Here is a 26,980-nt window from a genome sequence, read left to right as displayed (position 1 = left end):
TTTCCATACTCAAGGGAGAGAAAAACATAGCTAGACTGTTGTTTTACTATTAAACTCGATACTGCATTGTTTAAAATTTCGTAAAGCAGCATGTGTTTCTTAACCAGGCAAAGGGTAGTTAACGAGAAGGCTGGTGGTGACTGGTTAGCTACGGGGAAGCAAGAGTCGCCTGCACGATCTGTATAATTGGAGGCGGAACCGAAGGGAGCCAGTCCGCCCACACTTATCGCTTGCTCCCGCAGTTCACCAGCTGATGTAGGCTGTGTGTGCTGGGTGTGGCATATCCTTCTCACTGCTGAACAGAACAGTGCTGCAGATCTCTGCTGCTAATATTAGTTGTGCTTATCACAGAAAAGCTCTCAATTTCTCCAAAAACACTTGTCCAGTCCATTTAGTAGGCAGATTTTAGTCTCAGAGATAATTTCGCCTCGTCTCGTTTTAGTCAACTGAAATGAAAAACATGTTTCTGTTTGTTGCAGTTTTTTCTGGGTTTATTTAGTCACTTAGAGTCTTGACAATTGCCAACAAGTATTTGATACACTGCCGATTTTGCAGGTTTTCCTACTTACAAAACATGTAGAGGTCTGTAATTTCTATCATAGGTACACTTCAACTGTGAGAGACGGAATCTAAAACAAAAATCCAGAAAATCACATTGTATGATCATTGATGCCCCACGAGGTGAGATCTTGCATGGAGCCCCACACCGAGGGTGATTGACCGTCATCTTGAACTTCTTCCATTTTCTAATAATTGCGCCAACAGTTGTTGCCTTCTCACCAAGCTGCTTGCCTATTGTCCTGTAGCCCATCCCAGCCTTGTGCAGGTCTAAAATGTTATCCCTGATGTCCTTACACAGCTCTCTGGTCTTGGCCATTGTGGAGAGGTTGGAGTCTGTTTTATTGAGTGTGTGGACAGGTGTCTTTTATACAGGTAACAAGTTCAAACAGGTGCAGTTAATACAGGTAATGAGTGGAGAACAGGAGGGCTTCTTAAAGAAAAACGAACAGGTCTGTAAGAGCCGGAATTCTTACTGGTTGGTAGGTGATCAAATACTTATGTCATGCAATAAAATGCTAATTAATTACTTTAAAAAAATCATACAATGTGATTTTCTGTATTTTTGTTTTAGATTCCGTCTCTCACAGTTGAAGTGTACATTACAGACCTCTACATGCTTTGTAAGTAGGAAAACCTGCAAAATCGGCAGTGTATCAAATACTTGTTCTCCCCACTGTATGTTCTGGGATTCTTCCAATGGCATTGAGGAGTACACTACATCAGTCACTGGCTTCATCAACATTGATGACGTCGTCCCAACAGTGACTGTACGTACATACCCCAACCAGAAGCCATGGATTACAGGCAACATCCGCATTGAGCAAAAGGGTAGAGCTGCCGCTTTCAAGGAATGGGACCCGGACACTTATAAGAAATCCCGCTATGCCCTCCGACGAACCATGAAACAGGCAAAGCGTCAATACAGGACTAAGATTGAATCGTACTACACTGGCTCCGACGCTCGTTGGATATGGTAGGCTTGCAAACTATTACAGACTACAAAGGAAAGCACAGACGCTAGCTGCCAAGTAACACGAGCCTACCAGACGAGCTAAATTACTTTTATGCTCACTTCGAGGCAAGTAACACTGAAACATGCATGAGAGCACCAGCTGTTCCAGACGACTGTGTGATCACGCTCTCCGAAGCCAATGTGAGTAAGACCTTTAAATAGGTCAACATTCACAAGGCCGCAGGGCCAGACGGATAACCAGGACGTGTACTCCGAGAATGCACTGACCAACTGGCAAGTGTCTTCACTGAAATTTTCAACCTGTCCCTGACTGAGTCTGTAAGACCAACACGTTTCAAGTAGACCACCATAGTCCCTGTGCCCAAGAACACTAAAGGTAACCTGCCTAAATGACTAGCGACCCGTAGCACTCATATCTGTATCCATGAAGTGCTTTGAATGGCTGGTCATGGCTCACATCAACACCATTATCCCAGAAATGCTAGACCCACTCCAATTTTCATACCGCCTCAACAGATCCACAGATGATGCAATCTCTATTGCACTCCACACTGTCCTTTCCCACCTAGACAAAAGGAACACCAACGTTCAACACCATAGTGCCCGCAAAGCTCATCACTAAGCTAAGGATCCTGGGACTAAACACCTCCCTCCGCAACCTGATCCTGGACTTCCTGTCAGGCCCTCCCCAGGTGGTAAGGGTAGGTAACAACAGATCCGCCACACTGATCCTCAACACGTGGGCCCCTCAAAGGTGAGTGCTCAGTCCCCTCCTGTACTCCCTGTTCACTCATGACTGCATGGCCAGGCACAACTCCAACACCATCATTAAGTTCATAATCCAAGATGGCGTAGCAGTCAGACGTCTTTGTCTTTGTCCTGTCCCTTGTATATATTTTTACATATTTTTCTTCGCATATCTTTTAAAAATATTTTCCTAAACCTTAACATCTAAATACTCTCCTGCAACCCGCCTCACCCAATGTGGCATGGATCTGTTTTTTTCTAAAGTATTTCAATTTACTTCGGATCTGGAATCCCTCAACTGAAGCTAGCCAGCTAACTACCTACTAGCTATCAGTCAGCAAACCATTGCTAGCGGTCATCAGCTAACCTGTAGCTCGGAAAGCTCTCATTCGAACAACGTGACTCAAACCAGAGCATAATGGACCTATTATTATTATTTAATTTTTTCCCCCCATATCCCCGGATTCCTACCGCAAACTCTGAACATTTTCATCTGGATCTTCGCAACTAGCTAACTGCAATCCCGGGTGACTACTCCTGGCTAGTGTTTCCATCCCGGAGCAAGCATCAATTAGCCTGAAGCTAGCCCGGCCAGGGCTCCTGTGCTACCACCGAAGCCCACTCCTGGGCTACAATATCCGGACCCCTTCTACTGCCGGTACGGGGCACGGAACCCCACCGATCCTCTACGACTGGAATACCGACATAATCTGCCCAAGGATTCCAACAGGCCCCTCAGGCGCGACGTCCGCTGAAGGCCCATTCTGCTAACCACGGCCTACTAGCTACCTAGAGCTACTTGGAACCCTACTAATTCCACGACTGGTCTATCGACGTCACCGCACAAAGAGGCAAAAACAGACTTACCCCCATCGTGACGTCTCCTAAAGGCTAACTTGCCTGCCCCGGTCTGCTAACTGCTAGCCCCGGTCTGCCAACTGCTTGCTTGCTAACCCGGTCTGCTAACTTCTAGCTTGCCAGCCCCGGTCTGCTAACTGCTAGCTTGTTTAGCCCCGGCCTACTAACTGTTAGCATTGGCCTGCTAACTGTCTGAATCGCCGTGTCCCCAGTCAGCCCAACCACTCACCGGACCCATATGTTCACTTGGCTACGCATGCCTCTCTCTAATATCAATATGCCTCATCCATTACTGTCCTGGTTAGTGATTACTGTCTTATTTCACTGTAGAGCCTCTAGTCCTGCTCAATATGCCTTAACCAATCATGTTGTTCCACCTCCTACATATGCGATGACATCACCTGGTTTAAACGTCTCTAGAGACTATATCGCTCTCATCATTACTCAATGCCTAGGTTTATCTCCAATATACTCACATCCTACCTTGTCTGTACACTATGGCTTGAATCTATGCTATCGTGCCCAGAAACCTGCTCCTTTTACTCTCTGTTCTGAATGTGCTAGACGGCCAGTTCGTATAGCTTTTAGCCGTCCCATTATCCTACTTTTCCTCTGTTCCTCTGGTGACGTGGAGATTAATCCAGGTCCTGCAGTGCCTAGCTCCACTCCCACTCCCCAGGTGCTCTCATTTGTTGACTTCTGTAACCGTAAAAGCCTTGGTTTCATGCATGTTAACATTAGAAGCCTACTCCCTAAGTTTGTTTTACTCACTGCTTTAGCACACTCTGCCAACCCGGATGTCTTAGCCGTGTCTGAATCCTGGCTTAGGAAAACCACCAAAAACTCTGAACTCCCTCGCTAACTATAACATTTTCTGGCAAGATAGAACTGCCAAAGGGGGCGGTGTTGCAATCTACTGCAAAGATAGCCTGCAGAGTTCTGTATTACTATCCAAGTCTGTACCCAAACAATTCGAGCTTCTAGTTCTAAAAATGCACCTTTCCAGAAACAAGTCTCTCACTGTTGCCGCTTGCTATAGACCTCCCTCTGCCCCCAGCTGTGCCCTCGATACCATATGTGAATTGACTGCCCCCATCTATTTTCTGAGCTCGTGCTACTAGGTGACCTAATGTATGAAATGTATGCATTCACTACTGTAAGTCGCTCTGGATAAGAGCGTCTGCTAAAATGTAAATGTAAATGTACCTAAACTGGGACATGCCCTCCACCCCGACCATCCTACAGTCTAAGTTTGATGCCCTCAATCTCACACAAATTATCAATGAACCTACCAGGTACAACCCCAAATCCGTAAACACGGGCACCCTCATAGATGTCATCCTAACTAACTTGCCCTCCAAGTACACCTCTGCTGTTTTCAATCAAGATCTCAGCGATCAATGCCTCATTGCCTGCATCCGTAATGGGTCTCACTGTCAAACACTCCCTAAAACACTTCTGCGAGCAGGCCTTTCTTATCGACCTGGCCGGGGTATCCTGGAATGACATTGACCTCATCCCATCAGTAGATGATGCCTGGCTATTCTTTAAAAGTGCCTTCCTCACCATCTTAAATAAGCATGCCCCACTCAAAAAAATGTAGAACTAGGAATAGATATAGTTCTTGGTTCACTCCAGACCTGTCTGCCCTTGACCAGCACAAAAGCATCCTGTGGCGTTCTGCATTTGCATCGAATAGCCCCCGTGTTATGCAACTTTTCAGGGAAGTTAGGAACCAATATACACAGGCAATTAGAAAAGCTAAGGCTAGCTTTTTCAAACAGAAATTTGCATCCTGTAGTACTAACTCAAAAAAGTTCTGGGACACTGTAAAGTCCATGGAGAATAAGAGCACCTCCACCCAGCTGCCCACTGCTCTGAGGCTAGGAAACACTGTTACCACCGATAAATCCACTATAATTGAGAATTTCAATAAGCATTTCTCTACGGCTGGCCATGCTTTCCACCTGGCTACCCCTACCCCGGTTAACTGCCCGGCACCCTCCACAGCAACCCGCCAATGCCCCCACCATTTCTCCTTCACCCAAATCCAGATAGCTGATATTCTGAAAAAGCTGCAAAATCTGGACCCATACAAATCAGCCGGGCTAGACAATCTGGACCCTCTCTAAAATTATCTGCCGAAATTGTTGCAACCCCTATTACTAGCCTGTTCAACCTCTCTTTTGTATCGTCTGAGATTCCCAAAGATTGGAAAGCTGCCGCGGTAATCCCCCTCGTCAAAGGGGGTGACACTCTAGACCCAAACTGCTACAGGCCTATATCTATCCTATCATGTCTTTCTAAGGTCTTCAAAAGCCAAGTTAAACAGATTACTGACCATTTCGAATCCCACCGTACCTTCTCCACTATGCAATCTGGTTTCAGAGCTGGTCATGGGTGCACCTCAGCCACGCTCAAGGTCCTAAATGACATCATAACCGCCATCGATAAGAGACATTACTGTACAGCCTTATTCATCGACCTGGCCAAGGCTTTCGGCTCTGTCAATCACCACATTCTTATTGGCAGACTCGACAGCCTTGGTTTCTCAAATGATTGCCTCGCCTGGTTTACCAACTACTTCTCTGATAGAGTTCAGTGTGTCAAATCGGACCTCTGGCAGTCTCTATGGGTGTGCCACAGGGTTCAATTCTCGGGCCGACACTCTTCTCTGTATACATCAATGTTGCTCTTGCTGCTGGTGATTCTATGATCCACCTCTACGCAGACGACACCATTCTGTATACTTCTGGCCCCTCTTTGGACACTGTATTAACTAACCTCCAGACGAGCTTCAATGCCATACAACTCTCCTTCCGTGGCCTCCAACTGCTCTTAAACGCAAGTAAAACTAAATGCATGCTATTCAATCGATCACTGCCCGCACCTGCTCGCCGGTCCAGCATCACTACTCTGGACGGCTCTGACTTAGAATACGTGGACAACTACAAATACCTGGGTGTCTGGTTAGACTGTAAACTCTCCTTCCAGACTCACATTAAGCATCTCCAATCCAAAATGAAATCTAGAATCGGCTTCCTATATCGCAACAAAGCATCCTTCACTCATGCAGCCAAACATAACCTCGTAAAACTGACCATCCTACCGATCCTCGACTTCGGTGATGTCATCTATAAAATAGCCTCCAACACTCTACTCAACAAACTGGATGCAGTCTATCACAGTGCTATCCGTTTTGTCACCAAAGCCCCATACACTACCCACCATTGCGACCTGTACACTCTCGTTGGTTGGCCCTCGCTTCATACTCGTCGCCAAACCCACTGGCTACAGGTTATCTATAAGTCTCTGCTAGGTAAAGCCCCGCCTTATCTCAGCTCACTGGTCACCATAGCAGCACCCACTCGTATCACGCGCTCCAGCAGGTATATCTCAATGGTCACCCCCAAAGCCAATTCCTCCTTTGGTCGTCTTTCCTTCCAGTTCTCTGCTGCCAAAGACTGGAACGAACTGCAAAAATCTCTGAAGCTGGAGACTCATATCTCCCTCACTAGCTTTAAGCACCAGTTGTCAGAGCAGCTCACAGGTCACGGCACATAGCCCATCTGTAAACAGCCCATCTATCTACCCACCTCATCCCCATACTGTATTTATTTATTTATCTTGCTCCTTTTCACCCCAGTATCTCTACTTGCACATTCATCTTCTGCACATCTACCATTCCAGTGTTTAATTGCTATATTGTAATTACTTCGCCACCATGGCCTATTTATATGTATATAGACTTTTTGTTTTCTTTTGTTCTACTGTATTATTGACTGTATGTTTTGTTTATTCCATGTGTAACTCTGTGTTGTTGTATGTGTCGAATTGCTATGCTTTATCTTGGCCAGGTCGCAGTTGCAAATGAGAACTTGTTCTCAACTAGCCTACATGGTTAAATAAAGGTGAAAGAAAGTTTGCTGATGACACAACAGTGGTAGGTCTCATCACTGACAACGACGAGACAGCCTATTGGGAGGTCAGAGACCTGGCCGTGTGGTGCCAGGACAACAACCTCTCCCTCAACGTGATCAAGACAAAGGAGATTGTCGTGGACTACAGGAAAAGGAGGACCGAGTATGCCCCATTCCCATCGACGGGGCTGTAGTGGAGCAGGTTGAGAGCTTCAAGTTCCTTGGTGTCCACATCACCAACAAACTATCATGGTCTAAACAGACCCAGTTAGTCGTGAAGAGGGCACGACAAAGCCTATTCCCCCTGAGTAGACTGAAAAGATTTGGCATGGGTCCTCAGATCCTCAAAATGACCAACATTTTTGACATGCGTTTTTCGGGATATTTTTGTTGTTATTCTGTCTCTCACTGTTGAAATAAACCTACCATTAAAATTATAGACTGATCCTTTCTTTATCAGTGGGCAAACGTACAAAATCAACAGGGGATCAAATACTTTTTCCCCCCACTGTACATATTACCTCGACTAACCGGTGCCCCCGCACATTGACCCTGTACCTGTACCCCCTGCATATAGCCTCGCTATTGTTATTTTACTGCTGCTCTTGAATTATTTGTTACTTTTTTGAATTTACAATATTTTTTTAATGTTTTACTTATCTATTTTTTACTAAACAGTTATTTTTCTTAAAACTGCATTGTTGGTTAAGGGCTTGTAAGTAAGCATTTCACTCTAAGGTCTACTATTCGGCGCATGTGACAAATAACATTTGATTTGTCCTGATGCACCTAAGTATACAAAAATTTACTTTAGAAGAAAAAGGGAAGTGTAAAAAAAGAAGAGATTATGTGTATATTACTGTATATTATGTGCTTACGAGTATATGGCATGAATTATAAGAGTACTTATAATACTCTTATATTATAATTACTCTTATAATAGTAATTGAACAGGAGTGACTAACTGTACTAACAATACACTTCCATAGGACTTCCTCTAGGGTTAGGTGGTATTCAGATTTTCATCCCGTTCCTGTACCTCATGGTGTTACCGGCAGTGCACACACATTTTTGGTCGCACAACACAAATTTTGGCAGCCGGATCTTGATCACGGAGGGGATTGATTGTCTCTGCTGTAACCAAGTAGGTTGATCTAGTAAGGTAGCCGATTAGCTAGCAAGTTAGCAAACCAAATGCATAGCTGGAGCCCTGAGCTGGAGATATCTAAGAGCTGCCAAATAAATTGACTTATAGTTAGTTATAAGCAGTGTAGAACGCACTCCCACAGCACCCGCAAGGCCGGGTTCCCCAACCCCCGCATTAAAAAAAAAATATCTATGGTATTGAAAATCATTCTGTTGGTATTTCTAAATACCTTGGTATACCATATATCAACACGCGTACCGATAGGATTGATAATGTGAGTGTTAACAGAACACGTGTAGTGGCCACAGGTTTAACGCATAGTAATGTGAGCCCAACTCTACTTCCATAAGGGTAAAGAGACTACTATTACCAAGGGTAGTAGAGAGTATTCATCCTAGACAAAGACACACACACACACACACACACACACACACACACACACACACACACACACACACCACACACACACACACACACACACACACACACACACACACACACACACACACACACACACACACACACACACACACACACACACCCATCCTCCCTGTGCTGTGATCTGTGTTGTGATCCTCTCTTTAAAGGATCATAGGGTCAGTGATGGTGATGTGTGCCAGTGGTGGACAAAGCAAGGGAGCACTTTCCCTGAGGGACCATTGATAGTAGTACACAGATGGCTGAGTCTTAACACTGCTGGAGCCACAATGGCTTCACAGCAGGAGACTCCTTCAGTCTTAAACAATCATGCTTGGCTCTTCCCTCCTCCAGTTTCTTTTCTCTCCATTCTGTTCAATAGGCCTATCGTGACACTCATAGCCGATCGTGTCTGCTCGTCAATGAACCAGCACCCCTGGTCTCTCTCTTGTCTTCTGAAGCAGCCAGTATAATCACAAGGGTGGTTGGACTTGGCTAAAGGACCATTACGGAAATCAATAGGTTGTTGAGGATGAGCCAAGCGGAGAGAAGGAAAAGCAGCAGTCTAAGGCATTGCATCTCAGCGCTAGAGGTGTCACTACAGACCCTGGTTCGATTACAGGCTGTATCACAACCGGCCGTGATTGGGAGTTCCATAGAGTGGTGCACAATTGGCCCAGCGTCGTCCAAGTCTAGGACCAAAAGGCTCCTCAACAGCTGAACAATTCATATAAATCGCCACTGGACAATTTACATTGACACCACCCCCCCACACCGCTGCTACTCACTGTTTGTTATCTATGCAAAGTCACTTCGCCCCCACCTACATGTACAGATTACCTCAACAAGCCTGTACCCCTCCACACTGACTGGGTACCGGTGCCCCCTGCATATAGCCTCGTTATTGTGTTACTTTTTATTATTACTTTTATATTTTAGCCTACTTGGTAAATATTTTCTTCTTCTTGAACTGCACTGTTGGTTAAGGGCTTGTAAGTAAGCATTTCACAGTAAAGTCTACACTTGTTGTATTCGGCGCATGTGACAAATAAAGTTTGATTTGGCTAGATTTCATTTGGCCGGGGTAGGCCGTCATTGTAAATAAGAATTTGTTCTTAACTGACTTGACTAGTTAAATAAATATAGAAGTTATTCATTACTGTAACAGGGGTCGTATAAAGGGGACCAAGGCGCAGCGTGTAGAGTGCTCATACATTTCTTTAATGAAACACTTAACCAAAGAACAACAAAACGACAGCCAACAGTTCCGTCAGGTACACTTGACTAAATGGAAAACAACTACCCACACCTGAAATACAGGCTGCCTAAGTATGGCTTCCAATCAGAGACAACGATAGACAGCTGCCTCTGATTGGAAACCATACCTGGCCAAAACATAGAAAACAAAAACATAGAAATAGAAATGTAGAAAAACCCCACATAGAAACAGAAAACCAAAACCACCCAAAACACCCACCTGTCACGCCCTGACCACTCTACTATGGAAAATGACCTCTTACAAGGGTCAGGACGTGACAATTACACATGGGGCGACCGCTCACTTTTAAAGACACATACAGTAGCTCATAATTTGTCATCCCATCAAATCAATACGTCAATGACAAGTCCTTTCATTCCAGTTTATCAATGCTTCACGAGTTCGAGAGACATTGGGCTAGGGGACTAGGTTGTATTGAACCAAGATAATAATGTTGATCAGGCCCAAGCTGGAGATGACAGGAGAAAAGACAAATGGGGAGAAGAGAGGGATGAGAGAGAGGGGTGATGGAGGTGAAGAGGGGGGCCAAGGAGTATGAGGAAAACAAGTAGAGGGTAAGGGTCGAGCAGGGCGCTACATCTTGGTTTACTCTACAAGGATACAGAGAGACAGAGAGTAGGTGGCTCGCATTATGACCAGTGAGAGCAGCAAGATAGCGTAATAAGTAACATGCTCTGTGTGGGGGTAGGTGGAAAGGCTGGAGGTATGGAAGGGAAGTCAGGGGACGCGATGTCTTGGGCTGGAGCACTGCTCTATGTGCATGGCAGAGCCCTCGTTACCTGTACCTCACTGCATCTCGCAGTGGTTGGTTGGCAGGCGGGCAGGCAGGCAGAGAGCACCACAGGGATGCAGGGATCGACACAGAGGGAAACTAGGTCAGATCCAGCTCTCAAACACATTCGCACACTCAGTCATAACACACACACACACACTCAGTCTAAACCCCTCCTCTTCCATCTCTCCACCAACCAACCCCCACCAGGCCGCAGGGTAAGGAAATAAACCAAACAGAGCAGGACTCTCTACTGTCCAGCTTAAACAGTGTGCGTGTGTGTGTGTTAATCTAGAACATTTTTGAGTGTGTATGTATAGGTGAGCATGTGTGTTTGGGGACTGTAGCCAAATGTAAGAGTATGTGACAATACACACACACACACACACACACACACACACACACACACACACACACACACACACACAGGGCAATTACATTTTGCATAACATTTACGCAGGAGGAGCAAAAACAATTTTTGCATATGTTTTTGGATGGCAAATTAGCGTTTGTATGGATGACTGGAATTGGTGCTCTGCATAGTTTTACATGACAGGAATACTATCCAATCCATAGTGTATAACGATGGAGACGGATTCATTCACGGCTAAAACAAGATGAGCTTATTTCTCCTTTCCCCTCTCCTTTCCTACAGCTTCTGTTTACCTCTCTCACACAGTTTTTCTTCTCTCCATCTCTCTCCATCCATCTCCCACCCTCTCCCTCTCTCCCCAGAGGAGATGAGTTGTTAGTATTCTCAGGCAGCAGTGTTATTATTGGACTAAATATCAGACAAACATGGATTGGCTGGTCGCTATGGCAACTGCATCTGCAGCACTGCACCGGGACGGAGGGAGAGGAGGAGGAAGGAAAGAGGAGAAAAGGGGAGGGCAGAGTGAGAGCTGAAAAACAAGGGGGGGAGCTGGAGAGGAAGGGTGTTAGAGGGAGGGGGAAGTGAGAGGGAGGGATATAGAGATAGAGGAGAAGATGAGATGGGAGGGGAGAATGACTTCTTCAAGTCTGAAATATTGGATTCAGCATAAAGGGTGACCTTGATGGCATTGGGAGAGACAAGCACCAGCTAGCAGCACACACACAGCCTCTGTCTCTCTGTTTTAGTGTCTTTAATGATGATGATGATGCCATCTCCAATTACACAGGAAAGTGCAGTACGGCACATTTGTTCACGCAGAGCAGCACTTTTAATTTGAATATTCCTCACGCTTCCCTTGTACTGTAACACAAACTTAAATGGATCGTCTTTCTCCGGAAAGGAAAACAGATCCCGACTTATCTTCTCACGGATTGCTCTATTAACGCCGAGCTTCAAAATCTAAAAATCGGTTTCACAGAATTAAAAAAAAGGGACAATAATAATGAATAATCATTTATTACATTTCTATAATGCTTTTCATAAGAATCTCAAAAGGGCTTGAAAAGCAAAAAACAAACAAGAAATACATCAAGTCTTTGAGCGCACGCATCCTTCAAAGATGGAGAGGGACAGCGGCTCGATCAGCCGGCTGCTGTGGCTCAGAAATGCAATTCTTTAGAAAACGATTTCAAATGTTGATGTACTGGCACTGACAGAGAGGTTTCATACTGGAGTTAAATAGAAGAGGACAGAACCCTGATATCATGGGGTCAGACAATGAGGAGGACAGCACAATGCACCATGGGAGCAGAGGACATATCAGAGCAAAATCGGGGATCTGCCACATAGCTGAGAAGCAACACATAATATAATAATGTATGCCATTTCGCAGAAGCTTTTATCCAAAGCGACTTACAGTCATGCGTGTATCTCTGTCTCTCTCTCTCTCTCAACTGATCACGTAACCCTGCTGCCCTGCCAAATCCGGGCCAACCTCCAGTCTGTGCAACACATAACAAGGAAGTGACACGGCAGAGAGGGAGAGAGAGGACAAAGGAAGAGAAAACATGAATGAAGAAGGAGGAGGTAGGTATGTCCACAAACTGGTGTCTTCTGATGCCTTCCTTCTCATCATAGGGTTAAGGCTGAGCCCAGAATAACATCACACACACATCATATGCTTTTTGGCTCTACATAAGAGTCTCTCCCCTCCATCGCCCGTGTCAATACTGTCTGTACTTTCAGTAGTCACTGAGATCCCAGTAGATCAAAACACAGCGTTACACAACAATCTAGAACACTTACACAACTCACATTCGAATTTTCTCATTCGATTGGTTTCCACTGAAGCGCTATTTATAGTTTCGAAACGGCAACAAAGACAAAAGTTCCCATGTACTGTAAGTAGGGTTAAAATAGATTTCAAATGGATACTGAGCTTGTGCATTGCTGCTTTTTGGCTGAGTTACTTATTTACCTTCACAGTTATAATTCCAGAGAGAAATTAAGTCTCCGCTGAATAACTAACATGGAGGCTATTTTTATGATGGGTGTGAACCAAGGGGTATGTGTTAGATCCAGTGAGAAATAATTATCAGGTAACATTAAGCTGAATATTATGTAAATGTTATGTACAGTGTCTTCAGAAAGTATTCATAACACTTGACTATATTGCACATTTTGTTGTGTTACTGACTGATTTCAAAATGGATAAAATATACATCTGAATCCATTTTAGAATAAGGCTGTAACATAACAACATGTGAAATAAGTCAAGGGATATGAATATTACTGATGCCACTGTACAGTGCATACGGAAAGTATTCAGACCCCTTCCCCTTTTCCACATTTTGTTATGTTACAGTCTTATTCTAAAATGGATCCAAAAAAATTTTCCCCTCAATCTCCACACAATACCCTATAATGACAAAGTGAAAACAGGATCTTTTTTCTGAAGAGCACAGTGGCCTCCATCATTCTTAAATGGAAGAAGTTTGGAACCACCAAGACACTTCCTAGAGCTGGCCGCCCGGCCAAACTGAGCAATCGAGGGAGAAGAGCCTTGGTTAGGGAGGTGACCAAGAACCTGATGGTCACTCTGACAGAGCTCTAGAGTTCCTCTGTGGAGATGGGAGAACCTTCCAGAAGGACAACCATCTTTGCAGCACTCCACCAATCAGGGCTTTAAGGTGGAGTGGCCAGACGGAAGCCTGTCCTCAGTAAAAGTCACATGACTGCCCGCTTGGAGTTTGCCAAAAGGCACCTAAAGGACTCTCAGACCATGAGAAACAAGATTCTCTGGTCTGATGAAACCAAGATTGAACTCTTTGGCCTGAATGCCAAGTGTCATGTCTGGAGGAAACCTGGCACCATCCCTATCGTGAAGCACGGTGGTGGCAGCATCATGCTGTGGGGATGTTTTTCAGCGGCAGGGACTGGAAGACTAGTCAGGATCGAGATAAAGATTAATGGAATAAAGTACAGAGAGATCCTTGATGAAAACCTGCTCCAAAATGGTCAGGACCTCAGACTGGGGGCTAAGGTTCACCTTCCAAAAGGACAACGACCCTAATTCGACTAATGAGTTGCTGATCAAAAATGATATCTGTGTTTGTATGTGTGTGTGTGTGTGTGTGTGCTAGTGCACGACTGTGCTATCCACATCTGTGTATGTGAGCGCATGCGTGTGTGACAGATATAGTGTCTCTTCCCCCTCTGTCCCAGGAGTGAAGAGGGTGTGGTGTGGTGTGCTGCAGTAGCAGTGGCTGCCTGGTGCGAGCTGCGTGGGGTGCACGTCAATACAGCAGAGGTCTGGGCTAAATATAGACTAGAACCCATGCAAGCTTTCACAGTGGAGCAGCACATCTCCTTAAATATTGCATCTCTCCTCTTCTGAGATGGAGGGAGGGGGGAGAGAGAGGAAGGAAGGAGGAGAGAGGAGGGGGAGGGATGGAGTAGAGGGAGGGGGCAGAAGAGATGAGTGGGCAGAGAGGTGGGGGAAAGAGAATGACAGAGATTGGTGGGGACAGAGAAAGAAAGAGAAAGAACAAGAGAGAGAGAGAGAGAGAGAGAGAGAGAGAGAGAAAGACAGAGCTGGAGAGTGGGGAAGAGAAACAGATATAGGGAAATAGGTGGGAGGAAGAGATAGGGGGTACAAAGAGAGAGAGAGGGAGTTACAAAGAAGAGGGATGACAATAGGGGAATGATAAAAAAGGGAAAAAAGTTTGAGAAAGAAGAAGGAAAATAGTGAGGGAGGAAGTGAGGCCATGGGGATATAAAAACCTCTGGACTATTTGTGAGTTTCTAAACAACTGTGGCGCGTCACAGCGGATAAGAGGGTTAACGTGGAGCAGAATTCGCAGTGTCTGTTTTAACTCTCAACAGATTTGGCCCTGATGCCTATTGACAAGGCTCCTATCTACTCCTAAAATGTGACAGTGTTGCCATTTTTTTTAGAAACTTGTCGAGTCGCAAATTCAATTTAAAAAGCAGACTTTTGAGGGGACAAATTTGGAAAACCCCTGGGAAAATAAGATGCCATTTTGTAAGTTGGAACCTAAGCAGAGACAGAGTTATTTGGAATGGGGCTTAGGCTCAATGGCACGGTCACACCGTTTTTCTAATGCTGTACATTTGGAGGATAAAAAGCCAGCCATTGACTCTAGGTCCCTGTGTGTGGTGTAAACTGCTACGGTGCTCTGCATTGTGTGGGCTGTGCACCATGCTCAAGCGGAGATAAAGGTTAAATCTACTGACGCACACACACACACACACACACACACACACACACACACACACACACACACACACACACACACACACACACACACACACACACACACACACACACACACACACACACACACACAGGTGTATCTCAGCGTGGCCTTTTCTTGTGCCCATGTTTCAATGTGATGAATGGGCTTCTATAGGATGCACATGGAGAGTCATTAAGAGGGACCCTTGCCATCTGTCACTGTATACAATGAGACATGATAGCATCGAAGCAGGGCCGTGTTCAGGCACATTCACACACAGATCAGACCAGTTTCAGACCAGACCAAGGATATAATAAAGCAGCATGGCTCAAATATAATCTTAGTTAACCCAGAACTAAAGTTCACGTAATTGGTCAGCTGCTCGATTAAGTCCTGAGTCCGTAAATGTTAAGAGAAGTGGCACGAGGAGCTCCACCCTCTCTCTTTTCAGTCACAGGCCGAATGTCCCCTCCCCTTCTGAAATTCAAAAGATGCAAACACCTGCGAAAACCGGGATTTTCTCCAAATAACCAGTGAGGAAAAACCCAAACACTGGAACTACCGCTGCTCTAATCCTCACATCCCATTCAGTCCCGGCAGATTCTCTCGGTTTACGTGCAGGATCTTTCCACGAGAGATCAGCTTAAATATAATGTATGTCGCAAATTATCTATCATACATTACTGAATTATCACACAAGCCCCAACTTAAAGAGCAGTAATATGATCACAATGATGCCTTGCCCATTTTCTCCATTCTCCTATATCCACTTAAAGATCATTTTAAAAGCAGGACAGTATGCTATCATTTTATATGTACAGTACCCTATCAGATGGGGCAGTATATTGGTTCCAATCCGCTACCTGTGTAGTTTTTCCAGGGGTTGACCAAAGGGACAGTAAGTAATAATGAACTTCTCTCTGCAATATGTGGGAGAGACACAGCTGGTCTGTACGATAATCTCTGTCTGCACCATGCGCTTCTGGGAGAATGCACCACACAAGGAGGTACTGGACCTTGCTTAGAGGAGAGATACTGCATAGTTTGCTCCCAGCACATACATACAGTATATTTTACTGTAGACAGACACACAACATCGCACACATGTAAAGACAGAGATGGATGCAGGCAGGCAGATAGAAAGAGAAGTAGATAGATCTGCCCGACTCACCCACGGACTCACCCACCGACCGTCCAACACAGACAGACAGAAAGGCAGACACAAACACATGCATGCCACACACACACACACTGGTTACCTTTTGAAGTGGCTGAGAAGGGTGCCCACCAGCTCTCCGATGCGGCTGTCCCCAGCAGGCACCATGCCCTGTAGACACACCACCAGGTCCCTGCTGTCCTTAGTATGGAACACCACCAGCTGATCCTTACCTGGGGACACACTCACCCCCGTCACCTGGGAGGACAGAGAGAGAGAGGACACACGCGCAGACACACACACGGGCAAGCACACACACAGACAAGCATACATACGCGCACGAGCACACACATACAGACAAACACCACGGGAATTTGAGTTAGCACGGCTCAATGGACACAGCAATAGACTAGGGGTTCTCACACTGAATCAAAACTGTAATCCGTCACCCATCATTTACTTGCTAAGGAAAGGGACCAGGGGAATTCTGACATGGTCCTATATAGTGATGGGGAAAAACTTGATACAGTTACATATCGGGATATTATTTTTGACGATATATTGTATTGTCTTGACAACATCGCAATCTTATTTTTGCGCAAGTTGGTGTACCTGCACCAAAACTCATAGCCTGTTCTCCATCTTTTGAAATTTGTTTTCAGCACTTTTATTTCCATGACTGATCAAAACTCATTTTCTCATGCCCTCTTTTGTCCCTCTGCAGCAGACATATGGTGAGCAATATGTTTGGAACATAAAAACGCAATACAATCACACTATTGAATCGCAATACATATCGTATTGGCACCTAAGTATCGTGATAATATCGTATCTTGAGGTCCCTGGCAATTCCCAGCCCTAGTCCTTCACACAGACTGCAATGGATAAGTAAAACCCCAAGGTTCTGTGTGTAATGTTTGTCTGCTTCAAGGGTTAATGATCCTGATAATGTTTTTTTTTTTTTACCGAACATAACATCTCTAAGGAAGATAATGAGAAGTAGAGTTTATGTTGTGCATCTGCTTGGAATTACTCTTTCTATTCCTTCCCTTTTTCCTACCCTCTTCCCCCGCGAGTCCAGGGACCATTGAGCACAGTGTAGACCATGGAAACAGCCAGGGGAGTCAGACACATTATCCCCTCAGCCCAGAACTGCAGGGGCACCATACTGGGAGAAAATAATCATTATTCCATCTCCATCAGATTAAGGAAATGTGACACCAACACCACGCATCGAGGTGTGAACAACAGCTAGCTGCTTTACCAATAGCTAAAAAACAGAATGCGAAATGAGCCCCGTGGTTAGAAATTATTTCAACAGGTATACCCCAACATCACATGCTTGTGTTCATGAGAGCATTTTACGAGGAGTAGGTTACATTTACAGTACATGAATGGGTTAACTGATCGAAACAAGCCTTGTTTCTTTTTAATGAGTGTTCAAGTTGTCATAGCGATATGGATGGTACTGCAGCGAGTGTCCTGTTCGGTACACCTCTGGTCTATTCTTGAGGGAGACGAGTCTGTCGTTATGTAACACAGACGAATCCCAGTGTTTTCCACAAGCACATGGAGTTGGAGTAGCCAGCCAAATAGAAAAAGTAGCCAGCCAGGGGGTTCCAGGTTAAGGCATTTTTGCAGAACAAGCTCTATTTTGGTGGCCTCTGGTACATTCTAATGCTAGATTGTATTTTGAATGAGCAACTATCAGGAAATAACTCTGATCACATTTTCCCACACTTTTACAGTGTTAGTTTAATCAGCTGTTGTAAAATATGATATACTGTAAAACACAGGAAAAAAATGTATTTGACTGCACTTTTAAAAGAATCCTGTATGGGTCTGTCGACTTCCAAAGGTTTCAAGCTTCCTTTTAAGAGGCATTTTCTCAGCTATCTGCAATACAGGTATGATTGAAGAAAACAGCAGATGACTACTCCAGTGTCAACACTTTGATTAAACCTGTAGACCTACACTACTTGGCCAAAAGTATGTGGACAGGGGCTCGTTGAACATCTCATTCCAAAATCATGGGCATTAATAGGGAATAGGTCACTCCTTTTGCTGCTATAACAGCCTCCACTCTTCTGGGAAGGCTTTCCACTAGATGATGGAACATTGCTGCGGGGACTTGCTTCCATTGAGCCACAAGAGCATTAGTGAGGTCGGGCATTGATGTTGGGCGATTAGACCTGGCTTGCAGTCGGCGTTCCAATTCATCCCAAAGGTGCTTGATGGGGTTGAGGTCAGGGCTCTGTGCAGGCCAGTCAAGTTCTTCCACACCGATCTCAACTAATCATTTCTGTATGGACCTCGCTTTGTGCACGGGGGCATTGCCATGCTAAAACAGGAAAGAGCCTTCTCCAAACTGTTAACACATATTTGTAAGCACAGAATCGTCTAGAATGTCATTGTATGCTCTAGTGTAACGATTTCCCTTCACTGGAACTAAGGGGCCTAGCCCGAACCATGAAAAACAGCCCCAGACCATTATTCCTCCTCCACAAAACTTTACAGTTGGCACTATGCATTGGGGCATGTGGCGTTCTCCTGGCTTCCGCCAAACCCAAATTCCTCACTCCAGAGAACGCATTTCCACTGTTTCAGAGTCCAATGGTGGAGAGCTTTACACCACTACAGCCAACGCTTGGCATTGCGCATGGTGATCTTAGGCTTTTGTGCGGCTGCTCGGCCATGGAAACCCATTTCATGAACCTCCCAACGAACAGTTATTGTGCTGACGTCGCTTCCAGAGGTAATTTGGAAGTCGATAGTGAGTCACATACTTCAATATCTTTGAAATGAAACCTAACCTATGTATTTCATGACTGGGAATACAGATAAATGCATCTATCGGTCACAGATACCTTTAAAAAAATTTAAGGGTGTCAATCAGAAAACCAGTCACTAACTATCTGGTGCGACCACCATTTGCCTCATGCAGCACGACACATCTCCTTCACATACATTTGATCAGGTTGTTGATTGTGGCCTGTGGAATGTTGTCCCACTCCTCTTCAATGGCTGTGCGAAGCTGTGACATGGCTGGTGAGTATGCAGGACATGGAAGAACTGGGACATTTTCAGTATCCAGGAATTGTGTACAGATCCTTGTGACATGGGGCCATGCATTATCATGCTGAAACATGAGGTGATGGCGGCGGATGCATGGCACAACGATGGGCCTCAGGATCTGGTTATGGTATCTCTGTGCATTCAAATTGCCATCAATAAAATGCAATTGTGTTCGATGTCCATAGCTTATGCCTGCCCATAGCATAACCCCACCGCCACAATGGGGCACACGTTGACATCAGCAAACCACTCGCCCACACGACGTCATACTTGTGTCTGCCATCTGCCCAGTACAGTTGAAACTGAGATTCATCCAGCATGCCAGTGGCCATAGAAGGTGAGCATTTGCCCACTGAAGTCGGTTACGACACCGAACTGCAGTCAGGTCACGACACCGAACTGCAGTCAGGTCAAGAACCTGGTGAGGATCACAAGCACAAAGATGAGATGGTTTATGAAGAAATTATTTGGTTGTGCAAACCCACAGTTTCATCAGCTGACCGGGTGGCTGGTCTCAGAGGATTCTGCGGGTGATAAGGCCGGATTTGGAGGTCCTGGGCTGGCGTGGTTACACATGGTCTGCATTTGTGAGGCCGTTTGGATGTACTGCTAAATTCTCTAAAACGGTGTTGGAGGCGGCTAATGGTAGAGAAATTAACATTAAATTCTCTGGCAACAGCTCTGGTGAACATTTCTGTACTCAGCATGGCAATTGTGGGCTTCCTCAAAACTTGAGACATCTGTGGTATTGTGTTGTGTGAAAAAACTGTACATCGCATAGTAGCCTTTTATTGTCCCCAGCACAAGGTGCACCTTTGTAATGATCATGCTGTTTAATCAGCTTCCTGATATGCCACACCTGTCAGGTGGAAATATTATCTTGGCAAAGGACAAATGTTCACTAACAGGGATGCAAACAAATATGTGCACAAAATCTGAGAGAAATAAGCTTTTGTGTGTCTGGAACATTTCTGGGATCTTTTATTTCAGCTCACTGTACATGTTGTGTTTCTATATTTTTTCAGTGTATCTAGAACGGCCAGTCCAAAATTGCTTTAAAATTATGTCATGGAAATAATTGCATTGTATTAATTGCATTCAATGTTGCTTCTAAAGTATGTCATTTTGAGAATATTTGAAAATAGGACTCTGCCCCTTTAAGACAAAAGTTCCAAAAGAGTTATAACATGGATACAGTAGGCTAGCCAATACGAAAGCTAGGTGTATTTGTATAGCTTTCTTTTTGCAGACTATCAACAGTAGTCAGCATATTGCTAATATGTTCATTTTGTAAATCACTTTCCATAAAATAAATAAGCTCAGCGAGTAGATTGATGGCCACTTTTTTTGCTCTGGACATCTCGAACTCGCGTGTGCTGTGTGATGGCATCAACTCATGTACTGCTCGAGACGTTGTGACTCGCGGGAGCGTGGTGGTTCTTGAATAAATGGCCAATTATATTACTCAAATACAAATAGCTTGACATTTACGAGCGTAGTCTTCAACGGTTTTCAATGGTAGACTGCGACAGAGCAGGTAAATATTGAATTGGAATGCAAAAATGTGCTGAAAAGTTACTGGCCCTGTTGGGCAAGACTGACAACATCCACTGGCCCGACCGACACGTTGTTTTTACAGGCCCCGGGCCAGCAGGCCATCGTTAATGTCGGAACCTGCAAACGAAAGAAAATAAATGAACATGCCAGAAAAAAATTGGCTTAGTGGATTGTTACCACATTATATGGGACGTGCGAATTCAAGCTCTCTCCCTCTGTGTAAAGAATTTTGACTGCAACCATAGCGGGAGGGGAGTTGCATACTGTCTGTATTGTGTGTTATGTCATTCTCTACCCCTCTGCGTACCAGTATTGTTTCCCGGTCATCACTCACTTTGTGACTGAAAGGCACCTGTCCTCCTATCAAAAGACGTATATCGTTCATTCTAGCGGGAGAGGGCTTGGCAGACTTTTTCTGACAAGCAAATTGAAAAACCCCTCAGAGATAGAGAGAGAGATATAGAGAGACAGAGAGAGAGAGAGAGAGAGAGAGAGAGAGAAAACGAGAGAGAGAGACAGAAAAAGAGAGAGAGAGAGAAAGAAATAGACTGCAAAAAGGGGGAAAGGGGGAGGAGGTAAAGGGTACATCCATATGTCCATGAGACAAGCTTTGGCAACTTGCCTCTTGTGGGGTCACCAGTCAGCCTGCAATCAATCTTTACTAACACATTACATTCCCATTTAGCACCTCTAAATTAATGGATCCATACACTGCACTACTTTACTGTACTCTATGACAAATAAGTATTATTCTATCGATGAGAGAAGGAATCAAGGAGGGAAAGAATGCATGGTTGGAGAAATGGAGAGTGAGAGTAAGATGGATTCAGGAATAGAAATAGTGAAATAGAGTGACTGAGAGGAAAGACCAATAAGCTTTATTGGAAAGTGTACAGCACACATGTAGCAGCCAGGCGATTTGTGAACATGCCTGAACAATACCAGACATCAGCTGATCTGCCCTCCCGCACAATCGCCATGACAACTACGTCTATTGCGAAGTTGGCATGACAGCGGCAGAGGTAGATAGCAAAGGATGGTGTCTGGTATAGAGGTTGCATCTCAAATGGCATCCTATTCCCTACATAGTGCACTACTTTTGACCAGAGCCCTATGGACTATATAGGGAATAGGGTGCCATTTGGGATGGAATCAATGCCTTTGGTTCCTGCAGGGGTAGTAAATAAGCACAAGGGTAGCCAAGGTTTAGTAGGGCAGCAACGTTGCTGGCTCGCTAATCAACAGGCGGTAACTGCCTTTCCCCTCCATCCGACCTTCCAGTAATCAATGGCTCCTTTTCATGCCTCACCGTCTCCCCTAGCAACAATACGTCTCCATCGACTCTCTCACCTCGACCAGTTCTCTCACCCCTATCTCAAGGCCATCAGACTGTTAAACAGCCATCACTAACACAGAGAGGCTGCTGCCTACATACAGACTTGAAATCATTGGCCACTTTAATAAATAGAACACTAGTCACTTTAATAATGCCACTTAATAATGTATACATATCTTGCATTACTCATCTCATATGTATATACTGTATTCTATACTATCTATTGCATTTTAGCCTCTGACATTGCTCATCCATATATGTATATATTCTTATTCCATTCCTTTACTTAGATTTGTGTGTGTTAGGTATTTGTTGTTGAATTGTTAGACATTACTTGTTAGACATTACTGCACTGTCGGAACTAGAAGCACAAGCTACACTCGCAATAACATCTGCTTACCATGTGTATGTGACCAATAACATTTGATTTGATGACATTTAGTATAATGGAGTATTTCATCATGCGTGTGTATGGTGGGATGCAGTTACAATATGATGGCGTCGTGTCAGTGACTATCATTAAATGTTTAGACTTATTTTATCAAATCAATTCTCTATGCGTCATTTAATTACGTGATTAAACTAATCATGTAACTTTAATTAACTATGAAGTCGGGACACACCACGGAAAAATGTTGTTTATAGAGTGTCAATTTCCAGAATATAACTCTTCAGATATTTTCATATCTTACCGATTAGTCATTCTCATTAATGTATTATTATTATTACCTCATCAGTTCTCATTACTGAACGTTGCAAACCCTTGGATATCTGCACGAACCCTAGCCTAAATCATAAATCAGCGATATACAAATTGCCTTAATTATTTATTTACTAACTAACTAAATAATGACACAGAATTACATAAAACAAACAAACAGTAGATATTTGGGCTACTACATGATACAAAGAAAAAGTCCCTATCGGACGAAGCTGATATGACGGCTTGGTAGACAAAGGAAAGGGGTGGGGACTGAGAAAGAGGGGAAAAGACTAAATGGATTCACTACACACAGTTGATAATTATATTAATTGAAATGCTAATCCTTTGCACATGAACGGCCGCTCATTCGAGAATAATTGCAATGTATATATTTATGCCCGTATGTCGTTGTTGTCTTCTCTGTTGGAATTCAGTTCATCAGAGAGTCTCTGGTTAACTTCCCCAGAAGTCACAATGTCCTTCCTTGCTCTTATCTGTAGTGATCGATGGTCTCAGAGTTTAACCATTTCCAGCCAACACTACACGCGGTCTGGTTTTCTGGTCTTGTAGTTTTAAACCATTTGTCAGCCATGTAAGCCACCGCTACACGCTGACTGGTCTCCTGTAAATTTCGTCAGGAGTGGGTTTTATACACTTTGGGAAAAGGGCGGTCCATGATGCCGACGTAATGTCTGGGCTCACGGGGGTGTGGCCATTGACTAGTTAACACTTTATAACTAAACAAGTATCTAATTTAGAAGGCCAACATGACATCTTCTCACAAATAGTTTCATATTTAATCATATATTTTACACAACATTCAGGTAGAAAGCTAATAACTGAGAAATGTACACTTCCAAAGCTACCGTTATTCTGTGCTACCGTCCATCCTGATGTCACAAAATAAAACAACTTCAACAGGATTGTTCTTTAAATACCCACAGACCATTCCCAAATTCTGAAAAGTATAAATATTGTTTAGTCCTCCAATTTTGGGGATTAGGAGTTGAACAAAGAGAAGCTCTTTGTTCCATAGGTTTATTTCCCTTGTCTTTCTGCATGACCAGGGGAGAGAGTCTCTGCCAGGAATTTATGACCTATCGTAAAGTCATAAAACTTGTGGTGGGAGAGAGAGAGTGAGAGAGGGGGGAGCCACGATATTCTGCCCAAAGGGCCACATCGTGACAATGGCACACATGTAATATGTTGTGTGTGGTGTGTGTGTTAGTTACAATACATGATGTCATACATGTAACTATACACAATGTTCTATACTGTCTGTATTGTGTGTTATGTCATTCTCTACCCCTCTGCGTACATCTTGTTATACAGTGAGTGTACAAAACATTAGGAACACCTTCTTAGCATCCCCTTTTGCCCTCAGAACAGCCTCAATTCACCGGGGCAATAACTCTACAAGGTATCCAAAGCGTTCCACAGGGATGATGGCCCATGTTGACTCCAATGCTTCCCACAGTTGTGCCAACTTGGCTGGATGTCCTTTGGGTGGGAGACCATTACATTTTACATATTTTTTTTTCTTCTTCATTTTAGTCATTTAGCAGACACTCTTATCCAGAGCGACTTACAGTAGTGAATGCATACATTTCATAAAAATGTTTTTTTTTTTTTACTGGCCCCCCGTGGGAATCGAACCCACAACCCTGGCATTGCACACACCATGCTGGCGTTGCAAACACCATGCTCTACCAACTGAGCCACAGGGAAATTCTTGACACACAGGAAACCCAGCAACGTTGCAGTTCTTGACAAACTCAAACCGGTGCGCCTGGCACCTACTACCATACCCCGTTCAAAGGCACTTACATTTTTGTCTCTTGCCCATTTACCCTCAATGACACACACACACAATCCATGTCTCAATTGTCGCAAGGCTTAAAAATACTTCTTTAACCTGTCTCCTCCCTTCATCTACACTGATTGAAGTGGTTTAACAAGTGACATAAATAAAGGATCATAGCTTTCACCTGATCAGTCTATGTCATGGAAAGAGTTCCTAATGTTTTGTACACTCAGTCTATATCTCCCAGTCTGTACCATTTAACAATACTGATGATTCTGTCTGGTTACCTTCTGCATTAGTCTGAGTGTCCAACAAGCAGCTTTCCCTCTCCAGGCTCTCTTGTGTGTGTGTGTGTGTGTGTGTGTGTGTGTGTGTGTGTGTGTGTGTGTGTGTGTGTGTGTGTGTGTGTGTGTGTGTGTGTGTGTGTGTGTGTGTGTGTGTGTGTATATATGTGTGTGTAAACAATAGCCAATAGCCCTTCAGGCAGCTCTATTCTTCTCCTAGCCCTGCTTTTCCATTTCTCATTTCCATTACAGATGCAACGATAAGACCGGGGTGTTCGTCCTATAATTCTTTCCTGACAGTTTGTCAGATTGAACACTGTGGTTCCTTATCAAAAGAACTGGGAGGGAATATCTGGCCAAAGATGAATGGATACCTTTTCTATCTCAGCTCTCTCTCCCTTTTTTCTCTCTTTCTACCTTCTCCCTTTCTTCCCTCCTCTGCCTCGCTACCACTACCTCTCTCACTCCTCAGACTCTCCTTCACCCCCGCCCCATCTCACTCGCTGTTTCTTCCTCCCTTTCTTTCCCCCTTTCTGCTCTTTATCCACGAGGTCAACTTTCAAGGTATAAGCCGCTGAAAGTATCTGCCTGTACTGCAATACTAGAGATTATACTTTGGGACGCACTTTGACTCTTACTTGAAAACGAGAACAGAGGTTCCAATTCAGGTGTACTGTAGGTTACATAAACAGAGTTGTGATGAAAAGCCATGAAAAAAAATATATATAATAAATTGCAGGGACGCGCTGCTGTAAATCTAAAAACAACCCAGAGGACTTAACCACGGGAAACAAGGATCTGTGTACCTTATCGTCCACCAAATCAGTGAGAATGTTTTTTTTTTTAACACAACATTAATGCAGTGGATAAAGGATGGGAAGAGTTGTACATTTAAACCTTGTTGCCTTAGCGACAAGTAACAGTCTCCGTCTGTAGTATGATAAGATCATCTCTAAGACGAGAGTTGATAACAATTACGATTATTTCAAACAAAACAAAATTCCATTTAATCTCCTTTAAATCAGTCTACGGAGATGTGAAAAGGGCAATTATTCCATTATCTCTGCATAGTGTTTCATTTCCTGTTCCACAAACCATGCTATTAATCAATTATCAATTGAGAATGATTTTGAGAGACCCTTTAGACTGTTTAGAGCCACAGCGAGTAAGATTTCCATTCATTTCAACTACACAATACACTTTATTAACCACACAGGGGAGGTGCTCTTACATTGTAGAGGGGGATGCTCTTCATAGGCTTGTACTGCTTCAGGGGGTCCATCTTGTACAGGTGGCGGTCTGTGATGAGGACGGCCCGGTCCTCTGCCTTGTGGAAACGGTTGATCTGGGAAACACAAAGACCCTTATCAGTCTCCCCACAGGAGACCCCACACACACACACAGCCAACACACACAACTGGGAGTTGGCTAAACTCAGTGACAGTTGGGTGAGAATGTGTGTGTGTGTGCAGGGGCAGACTGGCCATCTGGCATGTCGGGCAAATGCCAGATGGCAGGTCCATTTTTGGACCAGTGGGCCTGTCTAACATATTATTGTATTTTTTCCCCTGCAAAATTATAATTACCTGGGGCCTCAAGGAAAATAATTGTCTGGTGTGTTAAAAATGTCAGGGCCGATTTCTGGTCCCAGTCTGCACGTGTGTGTAGGGTGTGTGTGCAATAGATGTGATCGTATTCTCTATTCTTTGTATGGGGTATGTGTCTGCGTGTGTGGTATAGGGTTTGGGTTAGGTAATAG

General features: G+C 44.3%; 1 protein-coding gene across 1 annotated transcript in view; it reads right to left on the bottom strand.

The window, feature by feature from the left end:
- LOC106589294 (unconventional myosin-Id) overlaps positions 1-26,980 on the bottom strand; it is a 128,796-nt gene that overhangs the window by 14,995 nt on the left and 86,821 nt on the right. The window contains exons 20-21 of the mRNA XM_014179077.3: positions 26,453-26,566; positions 16,566-16,720 (exon numbers count right to left, since the gene is read on the bottom strand). Coding sequence (XP_014034552.1) covers positions 16,566-16,720; positions 26,453-26,566 — 269 coding nt within the window. The remainder of the gene's footprint in view (positions 1-16,565; positions 16,721-26,452; positions 26,567-26,980) is intronic.

This window comes from Salmo salar, chromosome 28, assembly GCF_965601325.2.
Source record: "Salmo salar chromosome 28, fSalSal1, whole genome shotgun sequence".
Classification (NCBI taxonomy): Eukaryota; Metazoa; Chordata; class Actinopteri; order Salmoniformes; family Salmonidae; genus Salmo; species Salmo salar.
Note: the sequence above shows the minus strand (reverse complement) of the source record. Positions and strands in the feature narration are given on the sequence as shown.